The sequence below is a fragment of the Nilaparvata lugens genome, chromosome 5 (genome assembly GCF_014356525.2).
Source record: "Nilaparvata lugens isolate BPH chromosome 5, ASM1435652v1, whole genome shotgun sequence".
Classification (NCBI taxonomy): Eukaryota; Metazoa; Arthropoda; class Insecta; order Hemiptera; family Delphacidae; genus Nilaparvata; species Nilaparvata lugens.
The window spans coordinates 59,653,992-59,677,450 of record NC_052508.1 but is presented as its reverse complement, the minus strand read 5'-3'; the positions used below and the strand labels follow the sequence as shown (position 1 = coordinate 59,677,450).

General features: G+C 34.5%; 1 protein-coding gene across 1 annotated transcript in view; it reads right to left on the bottom strand.

Moving 5' to 3' along the window:
• Positions 1-23,459, bottom strand: part of LOC111058371 (netrin-1) — a 96,868-nt gene that overhangs the window by 13,654 nt on the left and 59,755 nt on the right. Inside the window, exons 2-3 of the mRNA XM_039428925.1 lie at positions 10,434-10,583; positions 2,611-2,694 (exon numbers count right to left, since the gene is read on the bottom strand). Of these exons, the coding sequence (XP_039284859.1) occupies positions 2,611-2,694; positions 10,434-10,583 (234 nt within the window). The remainder of the gene's footprint in view (positions 1-2,610; positions 2,695-10,433; positions 10,584-23,459) is intronic.

Below are 23,459 nucleotides of genomic sequence, written 5' to 3'. Positions count from 1 at the left end.
TAACACACAAAAAATACAATGAGAAAAAAACAATTTACAATGGAACAATTACAATTAAAATAACACAATAAAAACAAGACAAAATCCTAAAATGATGTTGTGTGCTGGAATAAAGAGGGAAGATACCTTCCCAACTATGGTTTCTCATGTAATGAAAATAGAAGTACAGTATGTTTTGTAGTACATTTTTTGTCTTTGATATATCTGATCGCAAACCAATGAGGAAGCGGAATTAATATGCAATAGATTGAACATATTTTGAATCTTTTCAACAGAGTTCAGCAATGATGATTCTGGCAAAAATTTGTATCACATTTCAGAAATGAGTGTATTTTCGCGGTAACAGGCAGTAAGTAATTTTCTTGGTTAAACGGGGCTTTTTTATTCATAAATAGAGAAAGAAGTGCAGCGTAGAGTGTAGAGTGTAGAGTGTAGTGCCCACTTGACTTGTGACGTTTGCATGGTATTTATATTCGCCCGCCAGGCGCTTTTACAAATTCATGCTCTGTAACACATTCTGAAAAGTGAGACAACTGACAACCTCTTTTTTATTTCCCTTCTTCCTCCTACATTACCTTCACCTCTTCTCTTCTTTCTTCATCCTTCACGATCCCCTTGTTTTTTTATTCTGTAACACATTCATCTATTTACCATATATCTTCTCCATCCCACCTCCTTCATGAACATTCCTCCATTTTTTATATTATTTTTTGTCAATTTCTCTCAATATTGAATTTTATTATTAAATTTCTCCATTTTGAATGTCTTTTCCTGCAAAACTCTCCTTTTACACTCTCCCCCATTCTCATTTTTCACATTCATCATGATCTACCACTTCTTCATCTTCATCCCTTGTTCCATCCTCAAGTTTTATACATTTTCCTCTGCTTTTCACCCTTCTTCTTTCCTATTTTTCCACTACCACATCCCCTATTTCCCTCTATTTTTCATCCTTCATCATATTATATTCCCCTGATTATTCTCATTTTTGATATCTTTTTCTTCTTGTTTACCTTACTCTTCTCCTTCTCCTTCCTCTGCCCCTTCTTCCCCATTTTCTTCTTCTTGTTTTTCTTCTTCACCACCAAATTATTCACTCTCCTTCCACCTTCCTACCTGTGTTTTGTGGCCTCTTGTATTATAGTGAGATTAACTCAGAACTGTCAGCATCTCTGACAAATATCATACCTGCTACTCGTTTGAAACAATGCTGACAGTCTTAAGTGAATCTCACTACAACTCGGAACACCTCTTCACAGTTCGTGCATCGCATAAATTCAGAGTCAAGAGAAAAATAAAATGAAAAACTCTTGCCACAGTAGAAATTTTCACGAGTGGAAAACTCAACTTAGTGATAATTACTGCTACAGTTGGAAATCACTTGGCACTGTCAGCGTGTCTCCTATTAGAACCACTGACGCTTCTGATCAACTCATGCTGACAGTTTAAAGTGAATTTCACTGAAGCTAGTATTCAGGGGATGGGAGCAAATTATAATAATATGACAAGTACTTCCATTCTTGTGTTGTGGTAGGTTTTTACTTTTCGAAAATTGTTGTCTACAAATTTCACTTGGAAATTTGCTTGGAATAGAATTATTAATATATCTAATTTGTGGAACATGATTTCATCATTGGAACAAATTCTAGAATTCTTTTTGGAGTTATATTTTCAAATACAGAAGATTCTCATATATGTGTGCATGTGTGGGTGATGGGTGGAATGATGATGGGAGTCGGCTTGAACGTAGGTTCAGGTGGGTTACGAATCACCAGCATTTTTTTTAGTTAACAAATAACAGCTGTCGGTTAGCAAATCTGCCTACTATTCGTACAGGTAAATTTGCAATAAGGCTACGCTGATATCAATAATATTATGAAAAAGAGCTTTCTAATAAGTTTCAGAGAATAAAATGAAATGAATAAAAATGACAGTATCTGGGAAAACGAATAATAATGATGTATACATCTATACATGAAACTAGTTGATTCAAAATCCATTAGTGGATGAGCTGCTCAAAATAAATTATTGGAGAAAGACGTATTTTCTAATCTAGAGTTCTGAAGAATATTTCTGGCATTTACTTTGAGGAGCTCGGTAGAGTGTCAGACAATTTAGTCTTGATGTTTTATAAAAATATAGATGACCTGTCACTTGTTTCTGTACCTATCCACAGTCAGATTGAATATCAATGAACTCAACTGTCAAAGTTTCACTGATTAATGGAACTTACATTTCCAATTTTTCAAAATAAATGAATGTGATGGGAAATAGGACTAAGCTTCAACAGAAATTATTGGTTTTGATTGCAACTTAGAGCACTAGAAATAGTTTCAAATTTGAATAAACATAAATCTCCATGTACAAGGGAATTCAAGCACTAAATAATGCATTTGTCATTGCTCCAATAATTTTCCACTATATTTCCCCACGTTTCCCATTCCCAGTCTTCCATTCATATTCTGAGATTGGATTACAATATCTAAAGATACTTGATGAAATTGGGTAATAGGAAAATGTAACTTATTCTTCATGGATAAGCTACTTCTGTAAGGTTCTGAGAATATACTAATTGCATTAGAAAACTGAATGATTTTTTTAATAACTCACCCTTGGGGTTGGCATCGGGATCGGGTTGGCCATGATCATCCCCTGCATCAGCTGACATCTGGTTCACCGAAATCTTTGGTATCTCTGAAAGAACAATAATTATTCCATTATATCAATAATTTAATCCAATTTTCTAAAACATTCATACAACCAATCATTTACATGTCAATTCGTCTCCATATATTATTATTATTATTGTCATTTGTTACGTGAAGCCACAAAGCTGAGCAGAGCTCAAGTGGCATGTAACATGTCATGAACATTTTTCTATGCAAAGTGTATGCATCTGTATAAACTTAAAGTATGAAGGCACCACAACATTCCTCCATTGTATAGGGACACGATTCCACAAATACATTAGTAATTGAAGACAAGAAAAGCCTATGACTACCACATAACCGTATTCTTTCAGGTAGACAATTGAAGAGCTTCAGTCCCGAATAATATGGTCCTTTTTCCAAAAGTGTCAGTCTGTGAGCGGGGTCCTGATATACAGCTGAACTCTTTTCTCTTGTGCTATAGCCATGGCAAACTACATTTCCTTCAAATCTCTCTGAATTTCTGAAGACAAAATTTACAGTCTCAAGGAAGTGCAATGCTGGGACCGTGAGAAACCTGTATTTTCTAAAAATGGGCCTACATAAAAGTATTGTCATTGAATGACAACATCATTCTTTAAAATTATCCTTCATTATTCTCCAAAAACTTTCTTCAAAACCTTCCTTCAACACCCTTTATTCTTCTCATTCTTTCATACCAGGACAAGTGCCTGCCTGATCCTGAATTTACAAAGCAAAGGTGACCATTCAAAGTTATTTGTTCTATGCACAAATATATTTATATTCAACATTACCTATAAAACAAATATCAAATCCAGTGAAGGAATAGCAGTACATAGCTGGCAGCTTCAACCTGTATATAAATATATACAAATGAATAAGTGGAATATAAAACCTGATAAGAAAGGTATCCTGCAACCAGTTCTCACTTGCATTTGAATAATAAAATCGCACGAACATCAAGTAATTTTATCTATCATTCACCAATGAAATTATGTTCGTTTATTTTGCAAAATCATCACCTAGGCTTGACGGTATCATGTAGCTAATTTGTTGCCCATACCTGTCTGAAAAACAAACACTACTGCTCATGTTGATAGTAGAGAAGTTGTCTAGAGATATGGAGAAATATATAGGTAGGTATGTGAAGGAATGTATAAATGTACATTGAATATAGCAGGCAATGTTTCAGGAATATTCATTCTACTTACAGTTGGATTTTACAGGTATAATCAAATGTGGATAGATATACAGTAACCTTGAAATATATAAATATATAGATGAATACAATTTTTTAAGAACATGGAGGACCTGTTCTACTATCAGTGTAACGTTTTATGTGCCAAACTCATTAGCCTATAATTTACATAGGAGCTCTCTCCAACTGATAATAGAAAATGAGGTATTGTGTCTGAGCAGTTTACAAATTGATAGCTATGCATTATAATGAAGGTTAGCCTGATTAATTTGGTGTTGATAAGGGATACCTTTAGAAATGTTTTCTGTGTTCAGTGGTTTCTCAATAGTTGTTTCTCATGTATGTAATTTCTAAACATTGTTATCATCCATTATTATCTCTTATCCTTCAAGTGTGATTCCTTTATCACAGTTTCTTATCTTACAGGGATGAGTTATTTGCAAAATGAAGATGAGTAAAATTCACAGGAATAAAATCAACCAAAATTAAAAATTGCAGTAGTTTTCCTTAAATAAAAAACGTTAATGTTAGTTTCATTTCAAAGTGGTCTTGTTAGTATACCCTTGTTACGTTTGTTTGTTCACAAAAAATTATTCATGGAAAAATAAATCTCACTACAGGCCTAGCTCGTTCAATTCTTCGATTAACAAGTGAAAATAAAGATGTTAATGCTAGTTTCAGTTCAAAATAGTCTTGTAAGTCTATTCTTGTTACTACTACGATGTCTGGCAGGCAGAGCATACTAGTAGTGAACTAGTGTAGCGGCGAGGGGTTTAATTGAGGTGGAAGGGCTGATTCTGAGCCGACACGACATGTTTAGCATGAGTACATGTGTAGCACGTATCAATGTGTAATTTATTCCAACTACTGTACAGCTGCAACTGTGTAATAACAATAGTATAATCGAATGTCAGGGCGGCTTGTAGCGATTTAAACCACACACCGCAGTCCATGGCAGATTTGCGGTGAACACGCGTTTTGGGGTTTGGGCAAGGATTTGGGTGTTGCGAAACTATTTGTGGGACGGGGGCATGATTTCGAGGGTTGAGAGGATATCCATGATAGTCTGCAAGGTTTACTGAGGTTGGGCCCTCATCTCTCGGTCTCAAACTATGGTTTATTTTGAGATATTCCAAGTGAACTGGATTACAAGTGCATTGTTTTGTATTTAGATTCCAAATGTCAATTTAGATATACGAAATTAGTATTGTGAGGTTCCCTTCAAACTGTCAGGATTGGTTGAATGTGTAATATTATTATTATTTATAGGGAAGGATGAAAGTTTTGATTGAATTTCAATATAGAGATGACTTGTTTTTTTTTAAATTGATTCCCAAATTTAATTTTGTGTAAAATTGGTTTAATTCACTAACAAAGATACTGCAATAGGCCTATAGTTAATATAAACTAATAATATACTCGAAGAATCATATACTTCTTCATGTCCATTTATAACAAATTGCACAACTGTCAGGAAAACTACCATTAACTAGTTGAACTAATAGAGTAGTTTTAACTAGTTGTTTAAACTATAGTTGAAACTAGTTTAAACTTGCAAATTCAAGTATTGAACGAGCTAGGCCCATAGTGAGATTTATTTTTCCATGAATGGAATTTTGTGATCAAACAAACGTAACACCAGCGTGACTGATGCAATGGAATCAGTGTGGTTTAGTTTAGTTGTGTGCAAGTTTTGAAGTTTGGATGCGTTTCGAATAATTAAGTGACAATAACCTGGATTCAGGAGTAGATTGGTCAACAGCTAACGTCCAATCACTTTACCCAGACATATTCTGTTTGATGTTCAAGCTTTCAGTTTATTAGAGATTAAATGAAATTTTGATAAAATGAAAATGGTACTAATTTTTATTGTGTTTCAACCGTGAACATAGTGAGTATCTCAAATTGTTCAATGATCAGTAGTTTTTCTTTCAAATTGAATCAAATTCATTTCCATTTAATACACTGTTCACAAACAAAAATATAAATTACATTTATGGAAAAATTAGCATCCGCAAAGAAAGAATCTGAGCGCGGATGCGAGTTGTGCTATTTCATAAAACTAGAATACAATATTACTAAAACTTTTATTAGAAATTTGAACCTAAAACGGAAATAAAAACAGTAAAAAGAAACAATATTAGTCTACATTGACAATCCTCCCAATCAAAAAATTCATTTAACATTCAATTAGAAAGTTGAAACTGAAAACGAAGCAAGAAATCTGGTGTGGTACACTCACACAACTTTCCTTGCTCATTGATCCATAAGCCTCATTCTTAAAAGAGGATAATTTCGGGAAATAACATTATGCCGATTGGCGGCTAAATAATTAAAACTATGATTATACTATTGTTATTGTTTTCAGAGTACATTTTCCTTTGTTTGAATTATGAAATTTGAGGATTTTTTAAAAGTTGTCAAAACAGCTGTTCTACAAATAAAATATCGACATGTGTTCTTTCGAATAAACTGCTCTACCTAACTGACTCATGTCAGTTGATAGGGCTTATCTAGGGTATAGCTATCTAGGGTATAAATATGAAGAAAATCGTTAGAGCCGTTTTCGAGAAAACCGTGAAAAATATGGTTTTTAGCCATTATCCGCCATTTTTTCCGCCATTTTGAATTGAATTTCTTATTGTCGGATCCTCATGGTATAGGGACCTTAAGTTTGAAATTTCAAGTCAATCGGTTAATTAGGAATTGAGTTATCGTGTTCACAGACACACACACACACACACACACAATCATGTTTTTGGAATCAGGGGACCTTGAAACGTATAGAAAACATGAAATTAGGATACCTTAAATTTTTTTGGAAAGCAATACTTTCCTTACGTATAGTAATAGGGCAAGGAAAGTAATGAAACGTATAGAAAACATGAAATTAGGGTACCTTAAATTTTTTTGGAAAGCAATACTTTCCTTACCTATGGTAATAGGGCAAGGAAAGTAAAAATCAACATTACATTTTTCACAATATCAAGTCATTTTCAATCATGATATTCATGACAGTTTAAAGTGTATCTCACTGTAGATAAAAAAATAGAAAGGATAATTCAGTTTTAATAGACGTATCCTACATGTCAGATGAATCTTCGACCTAGATGAAGGAGTAGATGAATCTCATCCTATGCTATATTTGAATCTATTATAGTTACAATTCTATGAGAGATAACATGGCATTACCTTGACTCTGGATTCATACAGTTAGCCCCAGTCTGAGACAATCCTACAAATTGCATTTCAGGTTGACGTGAGCAAATTATTATCTCCACGAAGAAACAAGAACCACTCAGGTTCACTGCTATGGCCAGAGGGTGATCCCTGTTCCAGTGAGATTCATTTTAAATTGCCAGTATTCCTCACAAATTACATTAATGCTTCTCATTCGAACAATGCTGTTGAATCCCACTACACATGATTAACCAACTTGTTTACATTATCATCTGCCGTCCCATCAAAACGTCAGTTTAGCTCACACTTCACATGTATACAGGAGACATGTATTTAAAGTGTCTAGCAGAAGACAATATTCTCGGGAATTTGCAATATCTTGAGAATTTCATCCACGAAGTATGCTAATTTGATTGAGTTGAGACACGGATATGTTGTTTTTCAATCTAGATAGGATTGCTGTGGGGCACAAATTCAGGTTGAGTTTTGTTTTTAGAGGGTGTGGCAGAGCAATGTGTGTTTTGTATGATTGTTTGGGTGTGGAAGCATGCATATTCGTGAATTTAAGCAATCATTGTTTTATTATGGTTTGTTGATTGGTTTGCATGTTATATTCCATTTTTTCTCTTCAAATGAATTTTGAGATGATTATTATTATACTTAAAAAGTACATCATTATTATTGAAATAAATGGAGTATCATTTTAATAATTATTATTGTTGATTCCTTTAAAATTTTCATTTTTTTATGAAGTGCTTGATATTTTTATGATGGAGCAGCATCAACGAAAATACAGGGATGAGTGGAGGAGGAGTAAGGAGACTGGGGAGAGATGGAGGAGGAAGAAGAAGAAGTAGGAGGAGGAGGAGGAGAAAATGAGGTGGAAAAGAATAAATAACAGACAGCAGTAATGGGAAAGGAGGGGTCGAAGTTATAGTGGTGGAACATTTGGAGAAAGTAATGGATAAGAGGAAAAGGAAGATGAAATTATGGTATATGAGGGAGAGTGAAAGGGAAGAGGTGAATGGGAGGGAAGCAAGAATGAGAGAGAATAGTATTGAGTGGAAAAATAGTGGAGAGTAGTAGATTTCAAGGGAAGTTGAAAAAGTAGAGTAGGGGAAAGGTAAAAGACAATAGCAGGAGAGCAGGAAAGAAGAAGAAAGAGAAGAATCATAGAATGAAAATGGAGTAGAAGAGGAAGAGAAAGAAATAAATAAAGAGTAGAACAATGTAGAGAGGATGAGGTAGAAGATGAACGAGAAGGAAAGAAAAAGAAAAATGAGAGGAGAGAGAAGCATCACCTACAGATAACCAGGTAATTTATTGGACTATACATTGAAAACATGTCCCCTATCTCTTTGCTACTGTGAAGAAGGTGAGAGGACTTTGCCCTCTCTACTCTGCGTGTTGTACCAGACTTTGTACCCAACTTTGTACTTTGTACATTGACTTATATCTAGATGTTGCCACAGTTAACCGTAGTCTATGCTAACACTGGTGAGAGTCACTTTAGTCTGCCAGTATTTCCCATTAATAGCTTCAATGTTTTCTTATTCAATCTTGGCTGAAAGTTTGGAGTGAATCTCACTAAACCTGGAAAGGTGTTTTGCAAAATGCTTGTTAATCCCAGAAGGAAAGCAAAAAGTCAACTGACCAGCTTTGGATAAGCGGCAATGTCCGATTATTCTGGTATTCATTCACTACTTTGTATATAACAGGTTCGGCGGCAATATTTATTGGGATTAAAGTTGAATCAATATATTTCTGATCAGTTCTGAAGCGATTTCTAACTCAAGTTCCCCTTTTGTAACTATACTTTAGTTGAACCTGAGTTGAAACTAATTTTAATTCAGTTAGGAATATCCAGCACTAGCTAATAAATTTTCCTGTTCAGTTGTATTACTTTCATTGATACAGAATTCATATATTATTCGAAATAACAATTTTGTAAATATTTATCTATTATTCCAACTTGTGTTATGATGAACAGGAACCAGTAATTGAACTAGATATACTTGGGTGACTTGAATCAAACCTACCTACCATAGATGATGGTGTAGGAAGCAACGTGGCAACTATTCCGAGCTATCATGAGAATATTATTCCCATAATGAGTTCCGATAATAATAATACTCTAATATGAGTTCTAATTTGACTATTCATTCTCGCTCGGCCAGGCTGAGTGAGAATAGTCCAATCGGAACTCATGAGAATGAAGCTAAGTTTACACTATGTAGCTGGAGAGCTATGTAGCTGGAGAGCTATATAGCTCTGCTATAAACTGCTTTATAGCAAATAAACTGCTATAAACTGCTTCATCTGCTTCATAGCAGAGCTATATAAAAGTTGAACTACTGTAGCTCTATCAGCTACATATAGTTCTGCTAGATGTAGCTCTGCTATAAGTAAATTTAACGCTAATTTTGTGTATCAGAGCTACATATAGCTCTACTAGACTTTGATGCTATTACTTGTAGCAGAGTTTGGGATAACTCAAACTCTTGTAGCAGAGTATAGTTTGGAGTAATCCAGTGTTCGATTGGGATTCTCTCTCATCTTTTTTCAACTTCTAATCTCTTTACGTGCATAGCAACCGAAATTTCGTTCCACGCGTCCTGTTTTTGTTTCGATTTTCGAAGTCAGCATTTTTAGCGTCCCATAGCACAGGGTAATCTCTGAATAGTTCAATCAACATAGTATTGTCTCTATTTCAGTCAAATTCACTTAGAATATTCTCCATCATTTTACAATAATTGTTAAATCACAAAGAAATGCTCGCAATGCACAGTAGCCTACTAGCACTCTGACAACAAATGAGTATATCTGGTGTAAACCCAGCAGGAAATAACAGCTCCGGCAGTCTTCAGGGACGGAGAAGCTACATCTAGCTCTGTTATAAACAAAAATTCACATGTAGCAGAGCTACATATTCTCTAGTAGAGCAACTCAGATTCTCTTTGATATTTACTGAAAATTTTGGATAGCTCATTCCCTGCTATATAGCAGAGAAAATAGGCCTAAAATTGCTATATAGCCGGGCTATAAGCAGATCTCCAGTGACACTTTTTTAGCTTGTAGCAGAGCTCTGTAGCTGTTCTACATGTAACTTTTTTATGTAGCTCTGCTACACAGTGTAAACCTACCTTCACAGTTTTACTGTACCGGTCACTCAATCATACTGACATGTGGGAATCCGCCCTTTCACTGAGAATCACTCAGTGGTAACGTTGTTAGGCCACTTTGTAGATGGTCTCCCTTACAACGAGAGTAGCAGTTGGATGGAGCCTAACTTATCTTATTGATAGCTTTCCAGCGCGACCACGAAACCAATCGCACCTCAACTCAGAAGAATAAATAGGATAATATTTGATAGTAAGGGTACTTACTGATACAGGGTGCAATATGACTACGACTCTGCTGGTATCCTTTTGCACAGCGGTTGCAGGTGATTCCTGTTACGCCATCCTTGCAGGGGCACTGGCCACTCGTCTGGTTGCACGTCTTGCCTGAGGCGCCGATTGGGTGGCAGTCGCATGCTGCAACACACAAAAAAACTCTCAATTAATTGAAAATATTCTGTTGAATCCGAAAAATAACATATTAGAAGCGGTGGCTCTGACTTGAACACGGTGGACTTCAATACTAACTAGGGTCGCTTTCTCTTGAGTTGGTTCAACTATTAAACCCGTTCAATCAATGTATGGTTGCATTTATTATAATGTTTTTTGGGTCAACTCAATTGGAGAGGACTTGGTAATTACTTATTTTATCTGTTGATCAATGTACCTAGAATGTATTCTAGGTACCTTAGGTCAGATGATGGCTTGAACTAGGATTCAGTTATTTTTGAGAAATTGACCCTTAAGCTGGGATTACGTTTGTGCGTAAATGCCGTCGTCGACCACGACAGGGTGAGGATCTCACATTGGGTGGATTTCAATTTGTCAAAATAACCTGAAAGATTATGTTTAATTATGTTTTAATGGTGGATCTAGAGTTTATATATTTTTATATTTAAAAATTTAGATGCTTCAAAACCAAACATAAAAGAAAAATTTCACATTATTATCACTAAAAACGGAATATTGAATAATGAACTTCATTAAGAATAGAAAAAAGTGAATATGCATGGCTTTTGTTGGTGTGAAGTCATTCACGAGAAAATTCCTCCTTCTCTGTATTATAATACAGTATTATATAAAGATAAATAAAATAATTTGATGAAAAATGTCTGTCTTATATAAGTAATGTGATCATAAAGCAGCGTTTCTTTCACTTTTTCAAATACCATAGAAACTGCAATTTTTCAAACTAAGAGCAAAATATCACTGATTAGTTGATGAATTCATGCTATAGTGTGGTCCACGTTATAATGGCAGTGGATAAAGATAGAAGAATAGCGATGCCGATTCTCTGCATTAATTAATTATATTTCTACACTGTCAAAAATATAATTCTCATCGTTGTGGACCTAGAAAAGGATAGTACCACCGGCTTTGTCGAATGATAGACAAGGATAGCAAAACTAAAGTTGATCAAATACTGTCATTATAACGTGGACCTCACTATAGATATCTCTCTTTTTTTCGATGGGATAACATTGACTGTATTGACAAATGATTTACAAACGAATAATTTTGAAAGTGCAGTTTAAATAACAGAAGAGAGAGCATCGTTAATTAACATAATTAACTCACAGGACGATGTCAAGATAAAAAGCGAAAATCAAACCGCCATTGGAAATTCCCTTCCATTGTGTCAATACCACGGAGAATGATAAACATTTTTATATTGAGATTCACTTTGTACCTCCAGCGTTCAACATAAATAACAAAAGGTTTCCCAATAAACTCATGTTGGCATTATTTGCTAAATTCAATTCATAATTATTCATATTCCTGTACCTGGATTATTATTACTGTATTTTATACTTCATCATCCCTTTGTTGTTGAGAAAAGGGTTTGCTTTTTCAACAATACGGTGAAAGTAGCGAATACTACCAACATTTTTACCATAATTTCTAACAATACTTATTTTTGAGAAAATTCTAACCATATTAATTGTAGTACGTTATTAAAGAAAAGTAGGAATGGATTTTGTCTTCAATTATAATTTTATTGAGAAGAATAGAAAATAATTCAGTATTGTAATAATATTATATTGTTGTCTATAGTCCATACTAGTGGTTCGTCAACAGTAGACCTCACGCAGTTTTGTCATCCACAAGTATCTGATGTCACCTGTTCTAGTTGATTAAGTTGAATCACAATTATTCACAGTTGAATCATAATTTACTCTTGAATACTGTTATTTGTTTTCTCCAAGACCAAAAACCCACTCATGTTAATAAACTCAGTTCACATTTGAATTTGTATCCCATAATATGATGATTTATCCGGTTACGTGATAATCTTTCCATCTGATAAAAATATTTCTCAACTATTTTAAAATTAATTTTTTCAATCAAGAATATTATAATTTCTTCATCATTATTTAGTTCATTTAATCATTTTTCATTTTATTTTCAATCACCTATTAAATGTGTTTTTCAAATAAGAGAATATTGATACTGATGGGCACGCATCGTTAAAAAATATTGAAACCCCACCTTATAGAAATAGACACGGCCAGACATCTGTGTAATGCATGCATGAATAATCCACTTGTCAGCTGATTGATTATGAATAATTCTATAGCCTGATTAATCTTCAAAGTAGATGATATAAATAGTGATATCAGAGTATGGAGGAATTCCTTTTCTTTTAATATTATCCTTTAAATGCAAAACTTCAAAAAAACCTTGTGTATATATCGACGCGCAGTTGAAAAAGGAATATTCCTGCCAAATCACATAGAATTCTATCAACGCGTCTGGCCGTAATCGCGTTACATACAGACAGACAAAAGAAAATCCGAGTTAAAACATAGACCTCAACTACATTCGGTCGATTATTTTTAAAAATAAATATTTTTTGATACGTCACAATACCTTGAAATCATTTCTCACAAATCACTTCGAGAACCACAAAACCAGAGTAGTATTATATAGAGGGAACAAGTAGTCAATGATCAATTCTCACTCTATTCGTAATAGTTTAACATAATTTTACATATTTCACCAGAATGAAATACAAATAAGCACCAATTATTACACCTACTGCCACTTACATCAACCACATCTAAATCCCAACCAAATAAATTTTAAATGACATTCACTTCAAAATGTCAACATTCCTTATAGTTAACAACAAGACTTCCCATTCCACCAATGCTGACAGTCTAGAGTAAATCTCACAATAGATGCGTTCCAAACTGACACTGGACAATCTACTAATCGAATATTCATTGCCTATAAAACACGCTTTAATGAATGGACAACCAATAAAATATTTCTATTCATCTGTTATCGGTTTTGCGCGGGAGATTTGAATTGATTAGTTGGAGCTGGACATTTAAATTAGCTGTTTTTGCGCGGTAGATTCAAAATGTGGGCGTATGTTGCTTAATTGAGTGGTTTGTGAATTAATTCCGATCCGATAGACTGTTAAATTAATCATGCAAAGCTGAACATGCTATGAGACACACGGAAAGAGACAATATTGCAGATGGTTGAGCAATACAGTCGAATAAATACAATCTTGTACTTGGGAAGCAGTAATGTATAAATTATTGTAGAATGTTTGGAGAACTTATATAATATCTTATTATATTAAGCGAGCAATTTCTGTATGTCTGTTTATATTTTTATATCTGGTTATCTAGTTAAATTATTATTTATGTTCAACGGATCTCGAAAACGACTCTCAACGATTTTCACGAAATTTGGGATATAGTAGATTTATGATGTCAAAATTCGATTGCACTAGGTCTCATCCCTGGGAAAACTTGCTGAAGGACATGAAAAGGATAATTCATCCTTGGAAAAACAGATGATGATTTCGTCGTATATCGATAACAGAAGATGCGTGTGTCTGTGTGGGAGATCAGCTGTGTAATCAATATTAGCTTACCGTATCTCGCGAGAAATCTAGAAATTTTTTGACATGAGATAGTATCATAATATTCAAAGTGATCTAAGTGCTCTAAGTGATTTGTGAGTGTTATTTGGTATGTAAACAATCTAAATTGGAACTTTTATGTTTTCAAATATTTGGACTGAAAATTTTGACCTGAATTCAAGTGTATGGAACATAATCAACATAACCTACTTAATTCAAGTGTATGGAACATAATCAACATAATCTACTTTTGGAATATTTATAGTGTATAAATCAAAGTTCGGGGAAGAAACAGTTTTGGGCTGTGCCTGTTAGTCCTTCCCCAATCATTTTGAAGAATTGAATTCTGTTTATCAATAAATAAATAACGAGCGAAGCTCGGTGCCCCGATATTAATATGTTCTCTAGGAGCCTGTAATCTATAAAACTTAGATTCTCAGCAGTAACTCTAATCTTGAATGTCGCTCTCCTAATCTTAATGACAATAATAATTGACCGAGCGAAGTGAGGTCTAAGATTCAAGTCGACGGTTTGGCATTTCTCTTAATGTTTATATGTTTATATGTTGAGCATTTACAGCAAAACGCGGTAATAGATTTTCATGAAATTTGACAGGTATGTTCCTTTTTTAATTGTGCGTGGTTATCTAGTTTTTGAAAATACAAGGTTTTTGAAAATTTTTTTATTTCAAGGATAATATAAAAGGAAAAAAGAGCCTCCTTCATACGCCAATATTGGAGTAAAAATCAGACTATAGAATTATTCATCATAAATCAGCTGACATAAGTGATTACACAGATGTGTGGAGAAGCCAGTCTATTGCTGTATTTCCATAAAGTGTATAGTTTCAATCAGGTACTTGTGGATGAGAACACTGCGTGTGGTCTACTGTTCACAGAACTACTAGTTATTGTGACAATACTATTCCAGAATGATATTCAAATTTCAACGATTAGACAACTGCTAAGCCTCAGACTGGAGTATATATTCAAAATGGTTCGATTATTTATTCAAGTAAATAATATGATCCATATATTCGAGTGAATACCTCTAGATATATGTAACATACAACGCTTGTTGATGATTTATCAATCACTTAAATATTATAACACAATATTCTTTCACCCTCTACTCATGGAAATACGTTTTCCCAGAGAAGCCTAGCAAATATTGTGTTTTCCTGTTTCAAATAATTTGAAAATTAATTATTATAAATTAAATAAATTATTAATTCTTAATAAGCTCTGATAGTACAATATTCAAATTTATCATATTTTTAAATAATTGAATGACAGATATACTTCATTCCGATAATTCATAGTATTGAAATGATTAATTGTGACATGAATTTTTCAAGGGCTAAGTTACTGAATAGTTTTTCACATGAATCAACTTGTAGCCTACCTTCCTTCTTTAAAACATTACACATTTTGACTCATTAGGTGATTTTGAATTGCAAAATGAAACTATATTATTCCATGCATAAATCACTACTGTTGGCTACAATGAATGAAACCTATACTTCAATATTATTCTATCACATATTTATAATGTATGCTGAGTGAATGTATATGCATTGACCCAGCATTCCAGTGTCAGGTAGCCACACTATCTCTCAGCATCTCAGCAGGAGTTGAATTTATTGCAAAACAATTCGACTTCAACACGCCACCTAATGAACTCTGAATTGAATGTGTTGCATAATTATTCATGTGTGAGTCGAGGCTCACCACACATGCAAGATCGGTGTTAAGATAATGGACCGCTCCGTTCAGTATATGTGCTGGGAAATAGTATTGATATGTTTCTTGGTCTAAAACTTATAAATTCCGGAACTTTGGGGTGGAGTTTTTGGAGAAGTGAACTAATATAAAAGCTAGAATTCGAAGTCAAATTATAATGTTATCTCGAACTGTTTTTCTGTAAACAATTTTCTGCCAGTAAATCCAATTTTAATTTAAACCCTCACTGCAAAAAGGGATTATTACATCACTATCAAAAGTTCATTACTTTTACAACATTTTACTGTCTAAGTGTTTAAAACAGAAAAAATAATTTCGATGAGAATTTTGGGAGGGTAAAGTCATAGAGAAACAATAGCGTAAGTTGATATCCCATGGTATAGGGCGTTTATGTCGCAACTTTTAATGTTATCTCAAGCCGATTACTGTCGAATATTGTCAAATTTTACTGTTTTGACCGAATAAGAGTGTAAGAACGGCAAAATAAATATGAGACACTACCAGCGTCATAAAGCTTCACGGGAAAGAACTACGTGGACTATAGGCTTGAGATAACAGTAAAAGTTGCGACATAAACGCCCTATAGCATGTGATATCTACTCATGCTATTGTTTCTCTATGGTGTTATCCCTTTCTGCTGTTCAATTGTGTTTTTCTGAACTTTAATCTCAATCGTAATTAAATGAAATTTTAGGGGTTGACTGAGTAGAATGATTGCTAGTTTGGAGCATCTATTGGAATGTGAATGGTAGAAACCATTGAAACTATGGAAGCACCAGATACAGTTGGGTTTCAAACTTCGACAGTTTAGCAATTGAAATCCAACAATGACGTGTGGAAGAGAAAGTTGAAATTGACAGTCAATTTTAGTATTTCGAGGGTGAAATTGATATTCAATACTGAAAAAAAAGTTTAGTACAGTTCTGGAACCGGTGCTTATTTTGATGTTACCTTACAGACAAATGCATGATAGTAATTTGATATCATTCTGAAAGTCATTCTATCAAAATACAGATAGAGAATAACACAAATTTTATTGAAAAGGAAAAATAGAGGAAGAAGATGCACATATAATTTGGTAGGTGTTATGGTGGGGTTCCAGTGTTGTGGATGCAGACATCAAAAGGTGAAGGAGTGAAAAAGAAGAAGCCCGAAAAGGAGGTGACGTAATAGGCTAGAAAGAGAGTGTGGAAGTTGCAGTAGAAGGGGTGGAAAGTGAGAAAATGAACTCGGACAAAAGAATTATTCAACAGATTAAGAATGAGAGGCGAAGAAGATGAAGAAGAATTATAAGAAGAAGGAGAAGAAGAAGAAGAAGAAGAAGAAGAAGAAGAAAAAGAAGAAGAAGAAGAAAAAGAAGAAGAAGAAGAAGAAGAAGAAGAGGAATGAGTCAAGATGCAGAGTAGGACATCCGTCGCAACCCGAAAATGAGCGCAAGGAGAGAAATAAAGGTGAAGCAGCTATTGGAGGTTTCTCTCTTCCTTTTTGTCGTTCTTTATAACGTTGGAATGGGAGCGTATCACAGCTATAGGAATTTGGAATATAAGTAGAACTGGGAGAAGATGAAAATTGAGAAGAAAGAAACAGGACAAGAAGAAGAAGGAGAAGAAGAAAAAAAAGAAGAATAAAACTCATTATAGAAACAGGAGATAAAGCGAGGACACCAAAAAGAATGAGGAGAGTTAGAAATGGGGGAGGAATGCAAGAAATGTACGAAGAGAGAGGAAGACAAACAAGAAAATGAAGGTGGAAACCACAGAAGAAAGAAGAAAAATGACAGTTTGAAAATAGGAATGAGAATAGAAATAGAATCGGAATATAATAGTATAGTTCGAACAAATGCAGAGAAGAAAGGTTGAGAATAAAAGAGCAGACATAGTAGGAGAAGTTCCACACAACGCGGAGAAAATAAGAAGAAAACGAGGAAAGCTAAGGTGTGAATAAGTACGCTTTTAAACACTCCACAAGATGTCAGAGAAAGAGAGAGTGTGAGTTAGGGTAAGAAAGAGTAAGCTGTCTTGATAATCGAAAAACGGAACTAAAAGTAAATACTTGTGTAATGAACTTCTTGGCTTCTCGTGGCATTTGGTTGGCAGCGCTGAATCTGAGCATTTTCCGGCGCACTGTAATTACTGACCCCGTATTTTCGCATTTTTAATTACGACATGCCGAAGAAAATTAATTTTTCCCATTTTCCTCGGCGCTGACACTCTACCGCCAACACCTTATGCGCTGGCAAATCGCTTTTCCACGAATTTTCGTACACCTGCAAATATTTTCTTGTAGGCGCCTGAATTGTTTTCCTATAGGCTGCGAAAATAATTTCGAGACGTCAGACATTTTATGAACTTAAAATTCTCATTCACAGGGACTGTATGGAATTAAATGTTACATGATTTTCGTAGGAAGATTAATAATATTTTGTACCGTAATCTTGCTCTTCTGAATATGATTCACAAGTAAGTCCTAGAATTGTGCATGGGTGGAGGAGAATATCATGTAGAAGACAAACAGATGAATCCACCGTTTTCGTCTAGAAATACGATACGAAAATTAGAATTTCAATTATCATTATCATAAAAAATGTGGGAGAGTTCTTGATAATAATGAGTTATTTTAACATGAGAATGATTCCCACATAACTAATATTGTTGAAGACTTGTTTATTATGAGGGCGATTATGTCAGTAATGAATTTTATCACATTGAAAAGCCTTTCACTCTCTATAAACTTCCTACTTGTTACTGAACATTCACATCAATTCAGTGTATATAATAATAAATAAGCTCAAGCTAAATCCAGTCAGATTTTAAAGATTTCTTAAGATCCAAGCAATCCAATTTGAATTCAACCCTTCAATTTATCTTGATCTCAGGCATCTCCCCTCATCTCTTATCCAGCTTAATCACCCTTTCTTCTGATCAGTTAATTGGTATGAACTGTATTGTTCTACTCCTTATCCGTCTTCTTCTACTTCAGAAGATCTTATTCTTTGTCTTCTTTTTCTTCTTGTTCCTCTTCTTTTTCCTCTTCTCTTTCATCTTCTCCTTGTTCTCTCCCTTTCCTTCCACTCATTCCCCCCTCGTTACCTACTTCTTCTTTCTCAAACTCTACATCACTCCCTTCCCTCTTTCACCCTACCCTAATTTTTCCCTCTGCCACCTTTTCCCCCTCTTCCATCCTCTTTCTTCACATTCCAATCATTCTATTCCTACTCTTCCATATTCAGCACCATCTCCTTCTTGTTTTGCTACACTCTTTCACCCTTGCCCATTCTCCCCATCTCTTATTCTTCTTCTCACCCAAATCTTCTCTCTCGTCTTCTCCTCTACCTACTTCCCTCCACTCTTTCTTCTCACCACTCCTTCATTATTCTTCGCCACCTCCACCACCTTCTTGCACTCTATTCCGTTAATTATTTCAGAGATTTCGCAGGCTGCACCCCCCCCACCCCTTTCAGCAGACCTATAAACACTTACTGCTCCTAATAGACTTCCGGCAATCTACGTACCATTTCCATTATAGCTCCATTATCGCAGTTGATCTTACTACAATGTTTCCATTCTCCATCTTTGAACACAATGTTTCGCGCCTTAGAACGCGGATAAAGGGGTAGATAACCTAAGAGAGTGAGAGAGTTATGAAGTGAGAAAGAGTGTGGAAGTAAGTGGCTGAGGAGGAAGAAAGAGTCAATAACGTTAAAACATCAATCAAAGTACATTACTAAACAGTATCAAGTGTAAAGGCTATAATCGTTTTCATCTGCAGTCATTATCAGCAATAAGGTAGAGTGCAAAAATATTGTACTGAGATGTAATGTAGTGAGATTCAATTCATACTGGCAGCATTGGTAGAATTTGAATTATAGGTGTTATTTTACATAAGTAATGCTGACAGTGTGAATATACATGATATATATATATATATATATATATATATATATATATATATATATTAGATAGATAGATATAATGATTTTAGATAGAGTAAATGATTTATTAAGTTTGCAACAGTTTGTGAAATTGTTAGATTGTAACATGGAAAAAATCAATTCTTATGATATTTACACCACTTCTATCCTTCTCGATTGTAAGGATTAATGTAAGAACATTATATTACAATTATATTATACATTATTACATTATTTTTATATTATATTATATTATATTATTATATTATATTATTATATTATATTATTATATTATATTATAATTATATTATACATTATTACATTATTTTTATATTATATTATATTATTATATTATATTATAATGTTCTTACAATTATCCTTACAATCAAGAAGGATAGAAGTGGTGTAAATATCATAAGAATAGATTTTTTCCATGTTACAATCTAACAATAATTTCACAAACTGTTGCAAACTTAATAAGTCATTTACTCTATCTAAAATCATTATTCATCTATCAATAAGCATTTGAAATAGGAATGCTGTCAAGTTTATGGGATAAAAATGATAGCAGTTTGTTTCAGGAACAGCTATCATCATTTTATTGGTGATTTCAATTGCAATGCCAGCTACTACGTCACTCAACGTCCACCAATCACGTGCGAGTTCAATTCAGTTGCTTAGTACAAGTCCACGCCCACAACGCGCTCTCATTGGCTGATCTCTCTACGTTATCATAGCTTGAATTACGTCGACCAATCCGTGACACTATACTGCAGCTGCTTATTTAAAGCGAATGATGAAGATACTGATAAAGAGACTGAGTATTGTATGAGATTTTTCTCAATATCCTGCGTTGTATTAAATCAATAATTACCTCAGCATATTGAGAGCGAATTAAGAGAGTGATTACAGAGTTTCTCCGTAATCTTGCCTGAGCAACCAATCGATAGTGTTCCAACCAAGGATTTACACTTGCAAAAACTTTGTGAATTTTCTGATGTTGCATTATAGGAGTCCAGAACTGTAAACCTTTATCCTCGTAGTGTGTTCAAAGCTATTGAGAGCTCAATTTCAATCCATAATATTCCCAGAAACAGTTTTTCAAAGCGACAACGTTCCAATGGAGTGAAATTTACAATATTGCATCGAGAGTATCGTTCCGTTCCAGAGTGTCTATAGTCTGGGGGTTACCTTTGTAGGTATTTACAGCTATATGGATGTGTATAGGTATATAACAGGGTTACCTTTACTTTTAGAGGGGCTTATAGCCGGCTTTGTTGGTCTGTATCCGCCGTATTATAGACGGGAATCCCTCAGGAGACCTCCAATCGGCCGCTTTTTGCTTTTCTCCATTCCGGTGCGATAATCCTCAGTCCAGGTGACCCGCCACGGATAGGACTCGTGACCTCAACGTCTCCCAACGTATTAACGTAGAATACGTATAGACCTACGTCTGCCAACGTATTACTCTCACTGCTTGCTGCCCATTGCAGTTGTTTTTCATCAACATCTTTGCGTGCTCTTAAACCCTCGGGATTAATTTCGATACAGTTCTTGAGCTTCTGCTGTTTCCAGACTTGTTCTTCGTCTTGGTTTTCTCCGTTTTTCGTGGAGAGTTTCTTCTTGGTATATCGTGACTGTATAATGTACAATGAGTGTAGTGCAAAAATGATTGGATATTTTATGAATTGTGAATAAAAATTTGATGAATAAATGATGTTTTTTGATTATTCAAAAATCTTGTCATCATCATCATCTTCACTTCAGGGATTAGGTTTATTAATTAACCTGTTCCGGTACCCATCTCTTTCTTGGCCTACCTACATCTCTTTTTCCTGTAGGTCTATAGTTTTGGACTACAACGGGAATTCTTCCAGGTGGCATTCTATCCAAATGACTGCACCAGTTGCGTCTATTTTGGATAATTCTTTCATGTAGAGGAGCAACCAATAAAACCTGTCTTATATCAGTATTTCTGATTCTATCAACTCTAGTGCTGTCAAATACACTCCTTAGAAACCTCATTTCTGCAGCTTGAATTCGACTGTCCATTCTACGTGTGTGAATCCAATTCTAACTTCCATATAGGAGAGTCGAAACTGCAATGGTATTATAGAACTTTATTCTGGTTTCTTGTCTTGTTTTATTTTTGAGGTTTCTATATATAGTGCCACATATTTTCTGAAACTTTGAAATTTTATTGTATACATCAATATCTGTATCATATGTTACATCATTACCAAGATAGTTGAAATTTTTCACTTGTTCTATTAATTTACCGTTCAATTCTATTTTGGTTCTGATTGGATATTTTTCTTTGAATGTCATTGATTTGGTTTTTATAACTGATATTTTCAAATTGTAATTTTCAGCAACTCTGTCCAACATGAAAACTGATTTTTGTAAGGAATCTTCATTTCTCTGAATTATCAAAAAAAACTTGTAAAATGGATAATTTTTGTTCTAGACATCATCTACGTGACAAGGTGTCGTTGAGTGGATTCAAAGGTTTCCAAATTGTACTAATATGTCATCTGATATATGCATTTGTATTGAGTTTTGGAAGATAAAAATGGGAGTGGAAACTCGAATCTGTCATTCGATTTCTAATTGAGAGAAAATACAAGATGGGAATTGGGTTACTCTGGACTGGTTATTCATTGTTTTGAATAAGAATATGAGCTGCACTAAGTATGATAATTATAGACGTTTTGCGAATCCACAGAGTTATCAATGAACAATTGATAGAGAGTGGAATTATTGAATTCCCTCTAAAATATGGACTTTGTTGTACTTTAAAGGAATAGCATAATCTTGCAATGAGAAACAGTTCCTACATATTGTAGGATGTTCTCTTAAAACATGATCAGATAAATATGTATTTTGATCTTTTACATATGATACAATAGGATCTTATTAACTGAATAGTCTCTTTCCTTCACCTTGTGAGACCAAATTCAATACAATGACCCTTGTTATAAGAATGTGACCTTGAGTTGACACCTCATTTCAAGCCACATTGGCATCAAATTGCTTTCTTAGCTGGAGCTTAGTAAGTCCCCAGCTTAGCTTCAGTTCAAAGTAAGCGGCCTGTGAACAATAAGTGCACTGCTGGCTCTGCTTACCAGTAGCAGTAACCATTATTGCAATATGTGCTCTGTGCTTGGCCTATTCTAAGGAATGGGGACTGTATTGTTCTTCGGAGAAGAGGAGCGTGGAAAGAGAAAGAGATGGTTTTATACGATTGGAAAGATACAGAGTGAAATGAAGAATATTGAAGAGTGAGAGGGTGTTGGGAGTTGGGAAGAGACATGGAATAGAGAAAGAGAGACAAGAAAAAAGTTGTTTCTTGTGTAGAAAGAATGAGAGGAGAAAAGGTAGTGTGAGAGAGTCAGAAGATGAAAGTAGAAGAAGGAGATTGAATGGAAATTATGGGGAGAGGATAGATGAAATCACTACAGGATAGGTGAAAATTATAGAGAATAAGAGAAGAAGAAATTGGAAAATCAAAGAATGATAGAAGAGATAGGATGATGAAAACGGAAGAATGGACAAAAAACAGGAAGAAAAGAAAGTGTAAGAAAGAGGAACAGGAATGGAGAAACAGATGGGATGATGAAAAAGGAATAAGGAACAGAAACGAAGAGAAAAGGAAGTGTGAGACAGAGAAACAGCGATTGAAAAACAGTTAGGATGCTGAAGAAGGAAGAAGGAACAGAAACGGAGAGAAAAAGAAAGTGTATGAAAGAGAAAGAGATAGG